The sequence below is a fragment of the Ornithorhynchus anatinus genome, chromosome 5 (genome assembly GCF_004115215.2).
Source record: "Ornithorhynchus anatinus isolate Pmale09 chromosome 5, mOrnAna1.pri.v4, whole genome shotgun sequence".
Taxonomy (NCBI): Eukaryota; Metazoa; Chordata; class Mammalia; order Monotremata; family Ornithorhynchidae; genus Ornithorhynchus; species Ornithorhynchus anatinus.
This window is the reverse complement of record NC_041732.1, coordinates 29,192,538-29,210,444: the sequence shown is the minus strand read 5'-3', so window position 1 is coordinate 29,210,444 and position 17,907 is coordinate 29,192,538. Positions and strand designations below refer to the sequence as shown.

Genomic DNA, 17,907 nt, shown 5'->3' with positions numbered 1-17,907 from the left:
AAAAATTTAGACCAAATCTCATTTCATCCATTCATTCAATAGTATTTATTGAGTGCTTACTATGTGCAGAGCATTGCACTAAGCGCTTGAAATGTACAATTCGGCAACAGATAGAGACCATCCCTGCCCAATGATGGGCTCATTTGATGGTCAGTATGCCATCCCACTGAATGATTACATGAATTTTTTAGTTTTAGTTTTAATCCCACTGAATGATTCCATCCCACTGAATGAGTACATGAACCTTTTCTGTTCACAACTTAATTGGTTGTAGAACTTTTCTGGTAAAGGATTTAAAAGGCTGAGAAGAAGACTGCGGTTCTAATTTAAAATGTAAATAAAGTAATTCATTCAATCGTACTTATTGAGCATTTTCTATGTGCAAAGAACTCTATCAAGCGCTTGGGAGAGTACACTAGAACAACAGACACGTTTCTGCCCATAACGAGCTCACAGTCTAGAGGGAGCAATGTCCTAAGAGCAACATAAAATTCCTAAGAACTGAATACACATTGAATTCTATGCCGAAAACTGTCTTGGGATTTCATTTTAAATATTTTTGGCAGATAAAAAATACGGTCTTAGAGAAGGTAGAGTATATTCAGGATTATTCCCATATCCTGAAACCTCATCTACGCCAAACTTTCTATTAGTACAAACCCGGGGCTATTGTTGATGCCACTTGGATGTAATGTAGCAATTAATTTTCTCTCTTTTAAGAAAGTAATTTTGCTTTCCTTGTTCTGTCAGTTGCTTCTACTAACCTGCGGTTCTGAGCGTCTACTAGTGTTGAAAGCTTCAGGTTTTCCCAAATAACCCAGAAGCTATTTCCTCCCCAGTCCTCAATTTTAGCACCAAGGAGGAAGGAACTTCAGATCTGACATCAGATTATGCTGTTAATAAAAAAACCTCTTTGAAGCGATAGGGTAGAGGCGTGCCTACCAAGCATACCACAATGCCCAAGGCCTGCAGAAATGGCTGACTTCCACTTGCTCAGAGGAAGGAAAAGCCTGTGGAATTGAAACTGACTTCAAAAAGCTAGTGGAGCCTTGGGCAATTTTCCAATCATCGCTTAAGAGGCCATTTTCAAATGCTCTCTTTAAGGACAATTATTGTGGACGGTGGCAGAAAATAATGGGGGAATAAAGACTTTTGACAACACTCTACTACTACTACTGCTACTAATATTAATAATAACAATAACGATGGTATTTGTTAAACGCTTATTACGTGCCAAGCCCCTCTCTAAGCCCTGAGGTAGAAACGAGGTAATCAGGTTGCCCCACGTGGGACTCAGGGCCTTAATCTCCATTTTACAGGTGAGGTAACTGAGGCACCGAGAGGTTAAGTGACTTGCCCAAGGTCACACTAAGACATCCAGGGGGATGATGATGCCCTCCCAGAGACCTAAATAGAACCATTATAACCGCCAGCCCCCCCCCCGCACCATCATTTTTAATGGAAGAAAAAGTTTCTGGCACATTGGAATCAGCTGATCCATTCCCCCCACCCCTGCAAAAACAGCTGTTACTCTGTTCCCAGGTGGAAGCACCCAAGGGCGAGCTCGTCGACTAAAAGTCTTTGTTCGTGGGGCGTATGGGCATGAGCGTATCTTCTCCAAAACTAAAAGGATTCACTTTGGTCCCAGTTATCCACAGTGGGGTCTCTGCTGGGAAATCCGACCGTGGGGCTAAAGGGTCCAGATTGCCCGTTATTGGGCAGGGACTGTCTCTATCTGTTACCGAATTGTACACTTCAAGCGCTTAGTACAGTGCTCTGCACATAGTAAGCGCTCAATAAATACTACTGAATGAATGAATGTGGTTATTTTAAGGCTAACAGAGCTGCCGCCTTCAGTAGCCCGGGACCCGGGCTCATCCGCAGATTCTCCCCCTTGTCAGCTCGTTGTGGGCAGGGGATGGGTCTGTTTTTTGTTGTCTCCTACTCTCCCGAGCGCTCAGTACAGTGCTCTACACACGGTAAGCGCTCTAGAAATACGACGGACTGACTCAAAGAGACGGCGTGGCTTGGTGGAAAAAGCCCGGGCTCGGGAGTCGGAGGAGGTGGGTTCTAATCCCGGCTCTGCCACTAGCCTGCTGTGTGACCCGGGGCAAGCTGCTTCACTTCTCTGTGCCTCAGAGATCCCTCACCTGTCAAATGAGGATTAAGACTGTGAGCCCCACGTGGGGCATCCTGATTACCTCGTTTCCACCCCAGCGCTTACAGCAGGCCTTGGCACATAATAAACGCTTCACAAATCCCATCACCATCATGATAACGATGATTACAGTAAACACTTAACCAACACCGTAATGTCCCGGTGCTCGCTGTGGGCAGGGATGGTCTCTCTTTTCTGCTGCCTTGTCCTCTCCCAAGCGCTTCGCCCAGTGCTCCGCACACAGTAGGCGCTCAATAAGTACGACCGAGTGAATGGCATCCAAGAAGAGGGCTCGGCACATAGTAAGCGCTTGATAAGTACCGTTATCATCATCCCTCCCTTGGGCAGGGACGCTCTCTTTTCCTTGCTGGCTTGTCCTCTCCCAAGCACTTCGCCCAGTGCTGTGCACACAGTAGGAGTTCAATAAGTAAGGCCGAGTGAGTGAATGGCATCCAAGAACAGTACTGAGCACATAGTAAGCGCTAAATACCGTTATTATTATCATCATCCCTCCCTTGGGCAGGGACGATTTCTCTTACTGCCTTGTCCTCTCCCAAGCGGTTTGCCCAGTGCATGGCACACAGTAGGCGCTCAGCCAGTAGGACCGAGTTAGTGAGCGAATGGCATCCCAAAAGAGTGCTTGGCACATAGTAAGCGCTAATTACCGTTATTATCATCATCCTCCGTCCTTTGGGCACCTAGTAAGCGCTTGACAAATACCATTATTATTATCATCATCATTAGCCCTCCCTCGGGCAGGGACGGTCTCTCTGTCTTGCTGCCTCGTCCTCTCCCAAGATGTTGGCCCAGTGCACCGCCCACATTGGGCGCTCAGTCAGTAGGACCGAGTGAGTGAATGGCACCCAAGAAGGGTGCTGGGCACATAGGAAGCGCTCAATACCGTTATCATTATCATCCTCCCTCCTTTGAGCACATGGTAAGTGCCTGACAAAAACCGTTATCATCATCCCTCCCTCAGGCAGGGACGGTCTCCCTGTCTTGCTGCCTCGTCCTCTCCCAACATCTTGGCCCAGTGGTCTGCACACAGTGGGCGCTCAGTCAGTAGGGCCGAGTGAGTGAATGGCACCCAAGAAGGGTGCTGGGCACATAGGAAGCGCTCAATACCGTTATCATTATCATCCTCCCTCCTTTGAGCACATGGTAAGTGCCTGACAAAAACCGTTATTATCATCCTCCCTCCCTCCCTCCCTCCCTCAGGCAGGGACGGTCTCCCTGTCTTGCTGCCTCGTCCTCTCCCAACATCTTGGCCCAGTGGTCTGCACACAGTGGGCGCTCAGTCAGTAGGGCCGAGTGAGTGAATGGCACCCCAGAAGGGTGCTGGGCACATAGGAAGCGCTCAATCCCGCTTCTTGTCATATCACCACCTCTCCTCTGGACCCAGAGCGCTGGGCCAACATTGTTCTTCGCCCCCCGCCGCCGCCCCCAGGCCTCCGTCCCCCGGGCCTCCCCCGCCGCGGCCGGGCGCACCTGGAGCTGTCCGATCTCCAGGCCGTAGCGGTCCCGCCTTTGGAGGAGCTGTTCTTCCAGCGCTTGGCGCAGCAGGTCGAGGTCCCGGGCCTGGCGCTGCAGCGCGTCGAGCTCCCGCAGGCTCCGCCGCTGCTCCTCCTCGGCCCGCAGCCGGCCTTCCCGCCCCAGCCGGGCGGCCTCCTCCAGCTCCCGCAGCCGCCCCCGGGACCTCCGGACGGTGTCCTCCCGAGCGCCGTGGGCCAGCAGGGCGCAGGCGGCCCGGAGCTCCCGCAGCGCGGGCGGGGGCGGCGGCCGGACGGGCCGGACGGGCCGGACGGGGCGGACGGCGAGGGGCCGGTCCCGCAGCTCCTCGAGCTCCCGCAGCCGGTCCCGGCGGCCGGCCAGCAGGAGCCTCCGGCCCTCCCGCAGCCGCCGGAGCCGCGCCTCCAGCTCCGGACGGGCGGCCCGCTCCTCCTGCAGGCGGACCAGCTGCTCGCCCAGCTGGGCGTCCAGGCGGCCCCGCGCCTCCCGCACCTCGTCGGCCCGCAGCCGCAGGTCCCGCAGCTCCCGTGCCAGGCCGGCCCGCCCGGCCTCCGCCCGCCGCTGCTCCCGGCCCAGGTGCTCCAGGCGCCGCCGCAGCTCGGACGCCTCCGCCTCCGCCTCCGCCTCCGCCGCCGCCTCGACGGCCGCCCGCTCCGCCTCCCGCCCGCGCCGGGCCGCCAGCTCCCCCGCCAGCTGCTCGTTCTCCGCCTCCAGCTGCCGCACGCGGCACACGTAGTCCTGCAGGCGCACGTTCAGCTCCTGCAGCTGGGACTTTTCGTCCCGCTGCGGACGACCCCAGCGCGGCATCGCGGCCCACGGACGGGACGGGACCGGACGGGACGGGACGGGACGGGATGGGACCGGAGGGACGGGACGGGACCGGAGGGACGGGCGGCTCCCGGCGCCTCGACGGTGGGAGCCCGGCCGCTCCTCCCGCTGACGGCGCCCCGGGGCGGGGAAGCCACGCCCCCCCCCCTCCGGACCAATGAGAGCGCGCCGCCGGCACCGGCCCTCCGCGCTCACACAGCGCCCTCTGCCGGACACCTCCCCCCCTCCGCGCTCACACAGCGCCCTCTGCCGGACACTTTCCCCCCTCCGCGCTCACACAGCGCCCTCTGCCGGACACCACCGCCCCTCCGCGCTCACACAGCGCCCTCTGCCGGACACCACCGCCCCTCCGCGCTCACACAGCGCCCTCTGCCAGACACCTTCCCCCCTCCGCGCTCACACAGCGCCCTCTGCCGGACACCACCGCCCCTCCGCGCTCACACAGCGCCCTCGGCCGGACACCTTCCCCCCTCTGCGCTCACACAGCGCCCTCTGACGGACACCTCCCCCCCTCCGCGCTCACACAGCGCCCTCGGCCGGACCCCTCTCTCCTCTCCGCGCTCCTACAACGCCCTCTGCCCGACGCCCCCCCTCCGCGTTCCTTAACGCCCTCTACCGGACACCCCTTCCGCGTTCATACAACGCCCTCTACCCGACCCCCCCCCCACGCTCTCCTACAACGCCCTCTGGCGGACCCCCGCGTTCCTACAACGCCCTCTACCCGACCCTCCCCACGCTCTCCTACAACGCACTCTGGCGGACCACCCCCCCGCGTTCCTACAACGCCCTCTACCCGAGCCCCCCCCACGCCCTCCTACAACGCCCTCTAGCGGACCCCCGCGTTCCTACAACGCCCTCTGGCAGACCCCCCCCGCGTCCTACAACGCCCTCTGCCCGACCCCCACCCGTGTTCCTACAACGCCCTCTACCCGACCCCCCCCCCGCTCTTTTACAACGCCTTCTGCCCAACGCCCCCGCGTTCCTACAACGCCCTCTACCCGACCCCCCCACCCATGCGCTCCTACAATGCCCTCTGGCGGATTCTTCCCCCCTCTACGTTCCTACAACGCCCTCTGCCCGCCCCCCCCTCCGGGTTCCTACAACGCCCTCTACCCGACCCCCCTCACGCCCTTCTACATCGCCCTCTACCCGACCCCCACGCTCTCCTACAACGCCCTCTGCCCGGCTCCCGCGTTCCTACAACACCCTCTGCCCGACCCCCCCCGCGCTCCTACAACGCCCTCCGGCGGACTCTTCCCCCCTCTGCATTCCTACATCGCCCTCTACCCGACCCTCACGCTCTCCTACAGCACCCTCTGGCGGACCCCCCCCACGCTCTCCTACAACGCCCTCTGGCGGACTCCCCCCCCCCGCGTTCCTACCACGCCCTCTACCCGACCCACCCTCTACCCGACCCACCCACGCGCTCCTACAACGCCCTCTGGTGGACTCTTCCCCCCACGTTCCTACAACGCCCTCTGCCCGCCCCCGTGTTCCTACAACGCCCTCTACCTGACCCCCCCCGCGCTCCTACAACACCCTCTGGCGGACTCTTCCCCCGTGTTCCTACAACGCCCTCTGCCCGCCCCCGTGTTCCTACAACGCCCTCTAACCGACTCCCGCTCTCCTACAACGCCCTCTGCCAGACCCCCCCCACGTTCTCCTACAACGCCCACTGCCCGACCCCCGCATTCCTACAACGCCCTCTGCCCGCCCCCTCTGTCTTCCTACAACGCCCTCTACCGACCCCCTCCCACTCTCCTACAACGCCTTCTGCCTGACCCCCCCCCGCGTTCCTACAACGCCCTCTACCCGACCCCCCACCCATGCGCTCCTACAACGCCCTCTGGCGGACTCTTCCCCCCCTACGTTCCTACAACGCCCTCTGCCCGCCCCCATGTTCCTACAACGCCCTCTACCCGGCCCCCCACCCACGCGCTCCTACAACTCCCTCTGCCCGCTCCCCGTGTTCCTACAACGCCCTCTACCCGACCCCCCCACGATCTCCTACAACGCCCTCTGTCCGACCCCCGCGTTCCTACAACGCCCTCTGCCCGACCCCCCGCGTTCCTACAACGCCCTCTACCCGACCCCCCCACCCATGCGCTCCTACAATGCCCTCTGGCGGATTCTTCCCCACTCTGTGTTCCTACAACGCCTTCTCCCCGACCCCCGCATTCCTACAACGCCCTCTACCCGACCCCCCACCATGCTCTCTTACAACGCCCTCTGCCAGACCCCCCCCACGCTCTCCTACAACGCCCTCTGGCGGACTCTTCCCCCCTCTGCGTTCCTACAACGCTCTCTGCCCAACGCCCCTCCATGTTCCTACAACGCCCTCTACCGGACCCTCCCCCGGCTCTCCTACAACGCCCTCTGCCAGAGCCCCCAACCCTCTCCTACAACGCCCTCTGGCGGACCCCCGCGTTCCTACAACGCCCTCTACCCGAGCCCCCCGCGTTGCTACAGCGCCCTATGCCCGCCCCCATGTTCCTACAACGCCCTCTACCCGGCCCCCCACCCACGCGCTCCTACAACGCCCTCTGGCGGACTCTTCCCCCCTCTGCGTTCCTACATCGCCCTCTACCTGACCCCTCACGCTCTCCTACAGCACCCTCTGGCGGACCCCCCCTACGCTCTCCTACAACGTCCTCTGGCGGACACCCCCCCCCCCCGCGTTCCTACCACGCCCTCTGCTCGCCCATCCCCGTGTTCCTACAACGCCCTCTACCCGACCCACCCACGCGCTCCTACAACGCCCTCTGGTGGACTCTTCCCCCCCTACGTTCCTACAGCGCCCTCTGCCCGCCCCCCCGTGTTCCTACAACGCCCTCTACCCGACCACCCTCCGCGCTCCTACAATGCCCTCTGGCGGACTCTTCCCCCCGTATTCCTACAACGCCCGCTGCCCACCCCCGTGTTCCTACAACGCCCTATAACTGACTCCTGCTCTCCTACAACGCCCTCTGCCAGACCCCCCCACCCACGCTCTCCTACAACGCCCTCTGCCCGGCTCCCGCGTTCCTACAACACCCTCTACCCGACCCCCCCCGCGCTCCTACAACGCCCTCCGGCGGACTCTTCCCCCCCTACATTCCTACATCGCCCTCTACCCGACCCTCACGCTCTCCTACAGCACCCTCTGGCGGACCCCCCCCACGCTCTCCTACAACGCCCTCTGGCGGACTCCCCCCCCCGCGTTCCTACCACGCCCTCTACCCGACCCACCCACGCGCTCCTACAACGTCCTCTGGCGGACTCTTCCCCCACGTTCCTACAACGCCCTCTGCCCGCCCCCGTGTTCCTACAACGCCCTCTACCTGACCCCCGCGCTCCTACAACGCCCTCTGGTGGACTCTTCCCCCACGTTCCTACAACGCCCTCTGCCCGCCCCCGTGTTCCTACAACGCCCTCTACCTGACCCCCCCCGCGCTCCTACAACACCCTCTGGCGGACTCTTCCCCCGTGTTCCTACAACGCCCTCTGCCCGCCCCCGTGTTCCTACAACGCCCTCTAACCGACTCCCGCTCTCCTAAAACGCCCTCTGCCAGACCCCCCCACGTTCTCCTACAACGCCCTCTGCCCGACCCCCGCATTCCTACAACGCCCTCTGCCCGCCCCCTCTGTCTTCCTACAACGCCCTCTACCGACCCCCTCCCACTCTCCTACAACGCCTTCTGCCTGACCCCCCCCGCGTTCCTACAACGCCCTCTACCCGACCCCCCACCCATGCGCTCCTACAACGCCCTCTGGCGGACTCTTCCCCCCCTACGTTCCTACAACGCCCTCTGCCCGCCCCCATGTTCCTACAACGCCCTCTACCCGGCCCCCCACCCACGCGCTCCTACAACTCCCTCTGCCCGCTCCCCGTGTTCCTACAACGCCCTCTACCCGACCCCCCACGATCTCCTACAACGCCCTCTGTCCGACCCCCGCGTTCCTACAACGCCCTCTGCCCGACCCCCCGCGTTCCTACAACGCCCTCTACCCGACCCCCCCACCCATGCGCTCCTACAATGCCCTCTGGCGGATTCTTCCCCACTCTGTGTTCCTACAACGCCTTCTCCCCGACCCCCGCATTCCTACAACGCCCTCTACCCGACCCCCCACCATGCTCTCTTACAACGCCCTCTGCCAGACCCCCCCCACGCTCTCCTACAACGCCCTCTGGCGGACTCTTCCCCCCTCTGCGTTCCTACAACGCTCTCTGCCCAACGCCCCTCCATGTTCCTACAACGCCCTCTACCGGACCCTCCCCCGGCTCTCCTACAACGCCCTCTGCCAGAGCCCCCAACCCTCTCCTACAACGCCCTCTGGCGGACCCCTGCGTTCCTACAACGCCCTCTACCCGACCCCCCCCACGCTCTCCTACAACGCCTACAGTCCGACCCCCGCGTTCCTATCAACGCCCTCTGCCCGACCCCCCCCGCGTTCCTACAACGCCCTCTACCCGACCCCCCCCACCCATGCGCTCCTACAATGCCCTCTGGCGAACTCTTCCCCCCTCTGTGTTCCTACAACGCCCTCTGCCCGCCCCCGTGTTCCTACAACGCCCTCTACCGACCCCCGCTCTCCTACAACGCCTTCTCCCCGACCCCCCGCATTCCTACAACGCCCTCTACCCGACCCCCCACCATGCTCTCTTACAACGCCCTCTGCCAGACCCCCCCCCACGCTCTCCTACAACGCCCTCTGGCGGACTCTTCCCCCCTCTGCGTTCCTACAACGCTCTCTGCCCAACGCCCCTCCGTGTTCCTACAACGCCCTCTACCGGACCCCCCCCCGGCTCTCCTACAACGCCCTCTGCCAGAGCCCCCAACCCTCTCCTACAACGCCCTCTGGCGGACCCCCGCGTTCCTACAACGCCCTCTACCCGAGCCCCCGCGTTGCTACAGCGCCCTATGCCCGCCCCCATGTTCCTACAACGCCCTCTACCCGGCCCCCCACCCACGCGCTCCTACAACGCCCTCTGGCGGACTCTTCCCCCCTCTGCGTTCCTACATCGCCCTCTACCTGACCCCTCACGCTCTCCTACAGCACCCTCTGGCGGACCCCCCCCACGCTCTCCTACAACGTCCTCTGGCGGACACCCCCCCCCCCCGCGTTCCTACCACGCCCTCTGCTCGCCCATCCCCGTGTTCCTACAACGCCCTCTACCCGACCCACCCACGCGCTCCTACAACGCCCTCTGGTGGACTCTTCCCCCCCTACGTTCCTACAGCGCCCTCTGCCCGCCCCCCCGTGTTCCTACAACGCCCTCTACCCGACCACCCTCCGCGCTCCTACAATGCCCTCTGGCGGACTCTTCCCCCCGTATTCCTACAACGCCCGCTGCCCACCCCCGTGTTCCTACAACGCCCTATAACTGACTCCTGCTCTCCTACAACGCCCTCTGCCAGACCCCCCCACCCACGCTCTCCTACAACGCCCTCTGCCCGGCTCCCGCGTTCCTACAACACCCTCTACCCGACCCCCCCCGCGCTCCTACAACGCCCTCCGGCGGACTCTTCCCCCCTCTGCATTCCTACATCGCCCTCTACCCGACCCTCACGCTCTCCTACAGCACCCTCTGGCGGACCCCCCCCACGCTCTCCTACAACGCCCTCTGGCGGACTCCCCCCCCCGCGTTCCTACCACGCCCTCTACCCGACCCACCCACGCGCTCCTACAACGTCCTCTGGCGGACTCTTCCCCCACGTTCCTACAACGCCCTCTGCCCGCCCCCGTGTTCCTACAACGCCCTCTACCTGACCCCCGCGCTCCTACAACGCCCTCTGGTGGACTCTTCCCCCACGTTCCTACAACGCCCTCTGCCCGCCCCCGTGTTCCTACAACGCCCTCTACCTGACCCCCCCGCGCTCCTACAACACCCTCTGGCGGACTCTTCCCCCGTGTTCCTACAACGCCCTCTGCCCGCCCCCGTGTTCCTACAACGCCCTCTAACCGACTCCCGCTCTCCTAAAACGCCCTCTGCCAGACCCCCCCCACGTTCTCCTACAACGCCCTCTGCCCGACCCCCGCATTCCTACAACGCCCTCTGCCCGCCCCCTCTGTCTTCCTACAACGCCCTCTACCGACCCCCTCCCACTCTCCTACAACGCCTTCTGCCTGACCCCCCCCGCGTTCCTACAACGCCCTCTACCCGACCCCCCACCCATGCGCTCCTACAACGCCCTCTGGCGGACTCTTCCCCCCCTACGTTCCTACAACGCCCTCTGCCCGCCCCCATGTTCCTACAACGCCCTCTACCCGGCCCCCCACCCACGCGCTCCTACAACTCCCTCTGCCCGCTCCCCGTGTTCCTACAACGCCCTCTACCCGACCCCCCCACGATCTCCTACAACGCCCTCTGTCCGACCCCCGCGTTCCTACAACGCCCTCTGCCCGACCCCCCGCGTTCCTACAACGCCCTCTACCCGACCCCCCCACCCATGCGCTCCTACAATGCCCTCTGGCGGATTCTTCCCCACTCTGTGTTCCTACAACGCCTTCTCCCCGACCCCCGCATTCCTACAACGCCCTCTACCCGACCCCCCACCATGCTCTCTTACAACGCCCTCTGCCAGACCCCCCCCCCGCTCTCCTACAACGCCCTCTGGCGGACTCTTCCCCCCTCTGCGTTCCTACAACGCTCTCTGCCCAACGCCCCTCCATGTTCCTACAACGCCCTCTACCGGACCCTCCCCCGGCTCTCCTACAACGCCCTCTGCCAGAGCCCCCAACCCTCTCCTACAACGCCCTCTGGCGGACCCCTGCGTTCCTACAACGCCCTCTACCCGACCCCCCCCACGCTCTCCTACAACGCCTACAGTCCGACCCCCGCGTTCCTATCAACGCCCTCTGCCCGACCCCCCCCGCGTTCCTACAACGCCCTCTACCCGACCCCCCCCCCACCCATGCGCTCCTACAATGCCCTCTGGCGAACTCTTCCCCCCTCTGTGTTCCTACAACGCCCTCTGCCCGCCCCCGTGTTCCTACAACGCCCTCTACCGACCCCCGCTCTCCTACAACGCCTTCTCCCCGACCCCCCGCATTCCTACAACGCCCTCTACCCGACCCCCCACCATGCTCTCTTACAACGCCCTCTGCCAGACCCCCCCCCACGCTCTCCTACAACGCCCTCTGGCGGACTCTTCCCCCCTCTGCGTTCCTACAACGCTCTCTGCCCAACGCCCCTCCGTGTTCCTACAACGCCCTCTACCGGACCCCCCCCCCGGCTCTCCTACAACGCCCTCTGCCAGAGCCCCCAACCCTCTCCTACAACGCCCTCTGGCGGACCCCCGCGTTCCTACAACGCCCTCTACCCGAGCCCCCGCGTTGCTACAGCGCCCTATGCCCGCCCCCATGTTCCTACAACGCCCTCTACCCGGCCCCCCACCCACGCGCTCCTACAACGCCCTCTGGCGGACTCTTCCCCCCTCTGCGTTCCTACATCGCCCTCTACCTGACCCCTCACGCTCTCCTACAGCACCCTCTGGCGGACCCCCCCCACGCTCTCCTACAACGTCCTCTGGCGGACACCCCCCCCCCGCGTTCCTACCACGCCCTCTGCTCGCCCATCCCCGTGTTCCTACAATGCCCTCTACCCGACCCACCCACGCGCTCCTACAACGCCCTCTGGTGGACTCTTCCCCCCCTACGTTCCTACAGCGCCCTCTGCCCGCCCCCCCGTGTTCCTACAACGCCCTCTACCCGACCACCCTCCGCGCTCCTACAATGCCCTCTGGCGGACTCTTTCCCCCGTATTCCTACAACGCCCTCTGCCCACCCCCGTGTTCCTACAACGCCCTATAACTGACTCCTGCTCTCCTACAACGCCCTCTGCCAGACCCCCCCACCCACGCTCTCCTACAACGCCCTCTGCCCGACCCCCGCATTCCTACAACGCCCTCTACCCGACCCCCCACCATGCTCTCCTACAATGCCCTCTGCCAGACCACCCCCCCGGTCCTACAACGCCCTCTGCCCGACCCCCCGCTCTCCTACAACGCCCTCTGGCGGACTCTTTGCCCCTCCACGTTCCTACAACGCCCTCTGCCCGCTCCCCGTGTTTCTACAACGCCCTCTGCCCGACCCCCCCACGCTCTCCTACAACGCCCTCTGGCGGACTCTTTGCCCCTCCACATTCCTACAACGCCCTCTGCCCGCTCCCCGTGTTTCTACAACGCCCTCTACCCGACCCCCCCACGCTCTCCTACAACGCCCTCTGTCCGACCCCCGCGTTCCTACAACGCCCTCTGCCCGCCCCTCTCTCTCTTCCTACAACGCCCTCTATCGACCCCCGCTCTCCTACAACGCCTTCTGCCTGACCCCCCGCGTTCCTACAACACCCTCTACCCGACCCTCCCCACGCTCTCCTACAATGCCCTCTGGCGGACCCCCCCCCCGCGTTCCTACAATGCCCTCTGCCCGACCCCCCCACGCTCTCCTACAACGCCCTCTGGCGGACTCTTTGCCCCTCCACGTTCCTACAACGCCCTCTGCCCGCTCCCCGTGTTTCTACAACGCCCTCTGCCCGACCCCCCCACGCTCTCCTACAACGCCCTCTGGCGGACTCTTTGCCCCTCCACATTCCTACAACGCCCTCTGCCCGCTCCCCGTGTTTCTACAACGCCCTCTACCCGACCCCCCCCACGCTCTCCTACAACGCCCTCTGTCCGACCCCCGCGTTCCTACAACGCCCTCTGCCCGCCCCTCTCTCTCTTCCTACAACGCCCTCTATCGACCCCCGCTCTCCTACAACGCCTTCTGCCTGACCCCCCGCGTTCCTACAACACCCTCTACCCGACCCTCCCCACGCTCTCCTACAATGCCCTCTGGCGGACCCCCCCCCGCGTTCCTACAACGCCCTCTGCCCGACCCCCCCCCCACGCTCTCCTACAACGCCCTCTGGCGGACTCTTTGCCCCTCCACGTTCCTACAACGCCCTCTGCCCGCCCCCGTGTTCCTACAACGCCCTCTACCCGACCCCCGCTCTCCTACAACGCCCTCTGCCAGATTCCCCCACCACGTTCTCCTACAACGCCCTCTGGCGGACTCCCGCGTTCCTATAACGCCCTCTACCCGGCCATCCCCCATTCCTACAACGCCCTCTGCCCAACCCCCCACGCTCTCCTACAACGCCCTCTGGCGGACTCTTTGCCCCTCCACGTTCCTACAACACCCTCTGCCCGCCCCCCTCTGTGTTCCTACAACGCCCTCTACCCGACCCCCCCACCCACGCGCTCCTACAACGCCCTCTGGCGGACTCTTCCCCCCTCTATGTTCCTACAACACCCTCTGCCCGCCCCCCTCTGTGTTCCTACAACGCCCTCTACCCGACCCCCGCTCTCCTACAATGCCCTCTGCCCGACCCCCCCACGCTCTCCTATAACGCCCTCTACCCGACCACCCCCCATTCCTACAACGCCCTCTGCCCGACCCCCCCACGCTCTCCTACAACGCCCTCTGGCGGACTCTTTGCCACTCCACGTTCCTACAACGCCCTCTGCCCGCCCCCGTGTTCCTACAACGCCCTCTACCCGACCCCCGCTCTCCTACAACGCCCTCTGCCAGATTCCCCCACCACGTTCTCCTACAACGCCCTCTGGCGGACTCCCGCGTTCCTATAACGCCCTCTACCCGACCATCCCCCATTCCTACAACGCCCTCTGCCCAACCCCCCACGCTCTCCTACAACGCCCTCTGGCGGACTCTTTGCCCCTCCACGTTCCTACAACACCCTCTGCCCGCCCCCCTCTGTGTTCCTACAACGCCCTCTACCCGACCCCCCCACCCACGCGCTCCTACAACGCCTACAGTCCGACCCCCGCGTTCCTACCACGCCCTCTGCCCGCCCCCCTCTTCCTACAACGCCCTCTACCGACCCCCACTCTCCTACAACGCCTTCTGCCCGACCCCCCCCCGCCTTCCTACAACGCCCTTTACTCAACCCCCGCGCTCCTACAACGCCCTCTGGTGGACTCTTCTCCCCTGCGTTCCTACATCGCCCTCTACCCGACCCCTCACGCTCTCCTACAGCACCCTCTGGCGGACCCCCCATGCTCTCCTACAACGCCCTCTGGCGGAACCCCCCTGTTCCTACCACGCCCTCTCCCCGCCCATCCCTGTGTTCCTACAACGCCCTCTACCCGACCCACCCACCCACGCGCTCCTACAACGCCCTCTGGTGGACTCTTCCCCCCCTACGTTCCTACAACGCCTTCTGCCCGCCCCCGTGTTCCTACAACGCCCTCTACCCGACCCCCCCACGCGCTCCTACAACGCCCTCTGGCGGACTCTTCCCCCCTCTGTGTTCCTACAACGCCCTCTGCCCGCCCCCCACGTGTGTTCCTACAGCGCCCTATAACCGACTCCCGCTCTCCTACAACGCCCTCTGCCCGACCCCCCCCACGCTTTCCTACAACGCCCTCTGCCCGACTCCCCGCATTCCTACAACGCCCTCTACCTGAGCCCCCCCGCGTTCCTACAAAGCCCTCTACCCGACCCCCCCACCATGCTCTCCTACAACGCCCTCTGCCCGACGCCTCCCCATGCTCTCCTACAACGCCCTCTGGCGGACTCTTTTCCCCCTCCACGTTCCTACAACGCCCTCTGCCCGCTCCCCGTGTTCCTACAACGCCCTCTACCCGACCCCCCACGCTCTCCTACAACGCCCTCTGTCCGACCCCCGCGTTCCTATAACGCCATCTGCCCGCCCCTCTCTCTCTTCCTACAACGCCCTCTACCGACCCCCGCTCTCCTACAACGCCTTCTGCCCGACCCCCACCCCCGCGTTCCTACCACGCCCTCTACCCGACCCCCGCACCATGCTCTCCTACAACGCCCTCTGCCAGACCCCCCCCACGCTCTCCTACAACGCCCTCTGGCAGACTCTTCCCCCCCTCTGCCTTCCTACAACGCCCTCTGCCCGCCCCCGTGTTCCTACAACGCCCTCTACCCGACCCCCGCTCTCCTACAACGCCCTCTGCCAGACCCCCACTCTCCTACAACACCCTCTAACCGACCCCCCCCCCCCGCGCTCCTACAACACCCTCTGGCGGACTCTTCCCCCCTCTGCGTTCCTACATCGCCCTGTGCCCGCCCCCCGTCTTCCTACAACGCCCTCTACCGACCCCCGCTCTCCTACAACGCCTTCTCCCCGACCCCCGCGTTCCTACAACGCCCTCTACCCGACCCCCCACCATGCTCTCCTACAACACCCTCTGCCCGACCCCCACCACGCTCTCCTACAACGCCCTCTGGCGGACTCTTTGCCCCTCCACGTTCCTACAACGCCCTCTGCCCGCCCCCGTGTTCCTACAACGTCCTCTACCCGACCCCCCCCACGCTCTCCTACAACACCTACAGTCCGACCCCCGCGTTCCTACCACGCCCTCTGCCCGCCCCCCCTCTCTTCCTACAACGCCCTCTACCGACCCCCGCTCTCCTACAACGCCTTCTGCCCGACCCCCCCGCGTTCCTACAACGCCCTCTACCCGACCCACCCCGCGCTCCTACAACGCCCTCTGGCGGACTCTTCCCCCCTCTGCGTTCCTACATCGACCTCTACCCGACCCCTCACGCTCTCCTACAGCACCCTCTGCCGGACCCCCCCATGCTCTCCTACAACGCCCTCTGGCGGACCCCCCCCGCGTTCCTACCACGCCCTCTGCCCGCCCATCCCCGTGTTCCTACAACGCCCTCTACCCAACCCCCCAGCCACGCGCTCCTACAACGCCCTCTGGTGGACTCTTCCCCCCACGTTCCTACAACGCCCTCTGCCCGCCCCCGTGTTCCTACAACGCCCTCTACCCGTTCCCCCGCGCGCTCCTACAACGCCCTCTGGCAGACTCTTCCCCCCTCTGTGTTCCTACAACGCCCTCTGCCCGCCCCCGTGTTCCTACAACGCCGTATAACCGACTCCCGCTCTCCTACAACGCCCTCTGCTCGACCCCCCACGCTCTCCTACAACGCCCTCTGCCCGACTCCCCGCATTCCTACAACGCCTTCTACCTGAGCCCCCGCGTTCCTACAACGCCCTCTACCCGACCCCCTCACCATGCTCTCCTACAATGCCCTCTGCCAGACCACCCCCCGTTCCTACAACGCCCTCTGCCTGACCCCCCCCACGCTCTCCTACAACGCCCTCTGGCGGACTCTTTGCCCCTCCACGTTCCTACAACGCCCTCTGCCCGCCCCCGTGTTCCTACAACGCCCTCTACCCGGCCCCCCACGCTCTCCTACAACGCCTTCTGCCCGACCCCCGCTCTCCTACAACGCCTTCTGCCCCACCCCCGCGTTCCTACAACGCCCTCTACCCGACCCCCCACCATGCTCTCCTACAACGCCCTCTGCCCGACCCCCCCCACTCTCTCCTACAACGCCCTCTGGCGGACTCTTACCCCCCGCCTTCCTACAACGCCCTCTGCCCGCCCCCCCCTCCGTGTTCCTACAACGCCCTCAACCCGACCCCCACTCTCCTACAATGCTCTCTGCCCGACCCCCCCCCCACGCTCCTACAACGCCCTCTGGCGGACTCTTCCCCCCTCTGCGTTCCTACAACGCTCTCTGCCCGACGCCCCTCCGTGTTCCTACAACACCCTCTACCGGACCCCCCGGCTCTCCTACAACACCCTCTACCCGACCCCCGCTCTCCTACAACGCCTTCTGCCCGACCCCCCGACCCCGCATTCCTACAAAGCCTTCTGCCCGACCCCCCCTGCGTTCCTACAAAGCCCTCTACCTGACCCCCCCACGCTCTCCTACAACGCCCTCTGCTGGTCCCCCACGTTCCTACAACGCCCTCTGTCTGACCCCCGCGTTCCTACAATGCCCTCTACCCAACCCTCCCCACCCACGCGCTCCTACAACGCCCTCTGGCGGACTCTTTCCCCCTCTACGTTCCTACAACGCCCTCTGCCCGCCCCCCTCCATGTTCCTACAACGCCCTCTCCCCGACCCCCCCACGCTCTCCTACAACGCCCTCTGGCGGAACCCCCTCCACTTTCCTACAACGCCCTCTCCCCGACGCCCCCCCCCACGCTCTCCTACAACGCCCTCTGTCCGACACCCCCACGTTCCTACATCGCTCTCTACCCGACCCCCCCTCCTACAACGCCTTCTGCCCGACCCCCCTGCATTCCTACAACGCCCTCTACCCAACCCCCCCACCCACGCGCTCCTACAATGCCCTCTGGCGGACTCTTCCCCCCTCTACGTTCCTACAACGCCCTCTGCCCGCCCCCCCCTCCGTGTTCCTACAACGCCCTCTCCCCGAGCCCCCCCACGCTCTCCTGCAACGCCCTCTGGCGGAACCCCCTCCACTTTCCTACAACGCCCTCTACCGGACACCCCCCCCGCGTTCCTACAACGCCCTCTACCGGCCCACCCCCCCCGCGTTCTTACAACACCCTCTACCCGAACCCCCCACT

General features: G+C 63.9%; 1 protein-coding gene across 1 annotated transcript in view; it reads right to left on the bottom strand.

The window, feature by feature from the left end:
* The window catches only part of SYNM (synemin), a 30,973-nt gene extending 26,449 nt beyond the window's left edge, over positions 1–4,524 (bottom strand). Inside the window, exon 1 of the mRNA XM_029065014.2 lies at positions 3,647–4,524. Within this exon, the coding sequence (XP_028920847.1) occupies positions 3,647–4,474 (828 nt within the window). The 5' untranslated portion in view covers positions 4,475–4,524. The remainder of the gene's footprint in view (positions 1–3,646) is intronic.
* Positions 4,525–17,907: the final 13,383 nt, after the last annotated feature.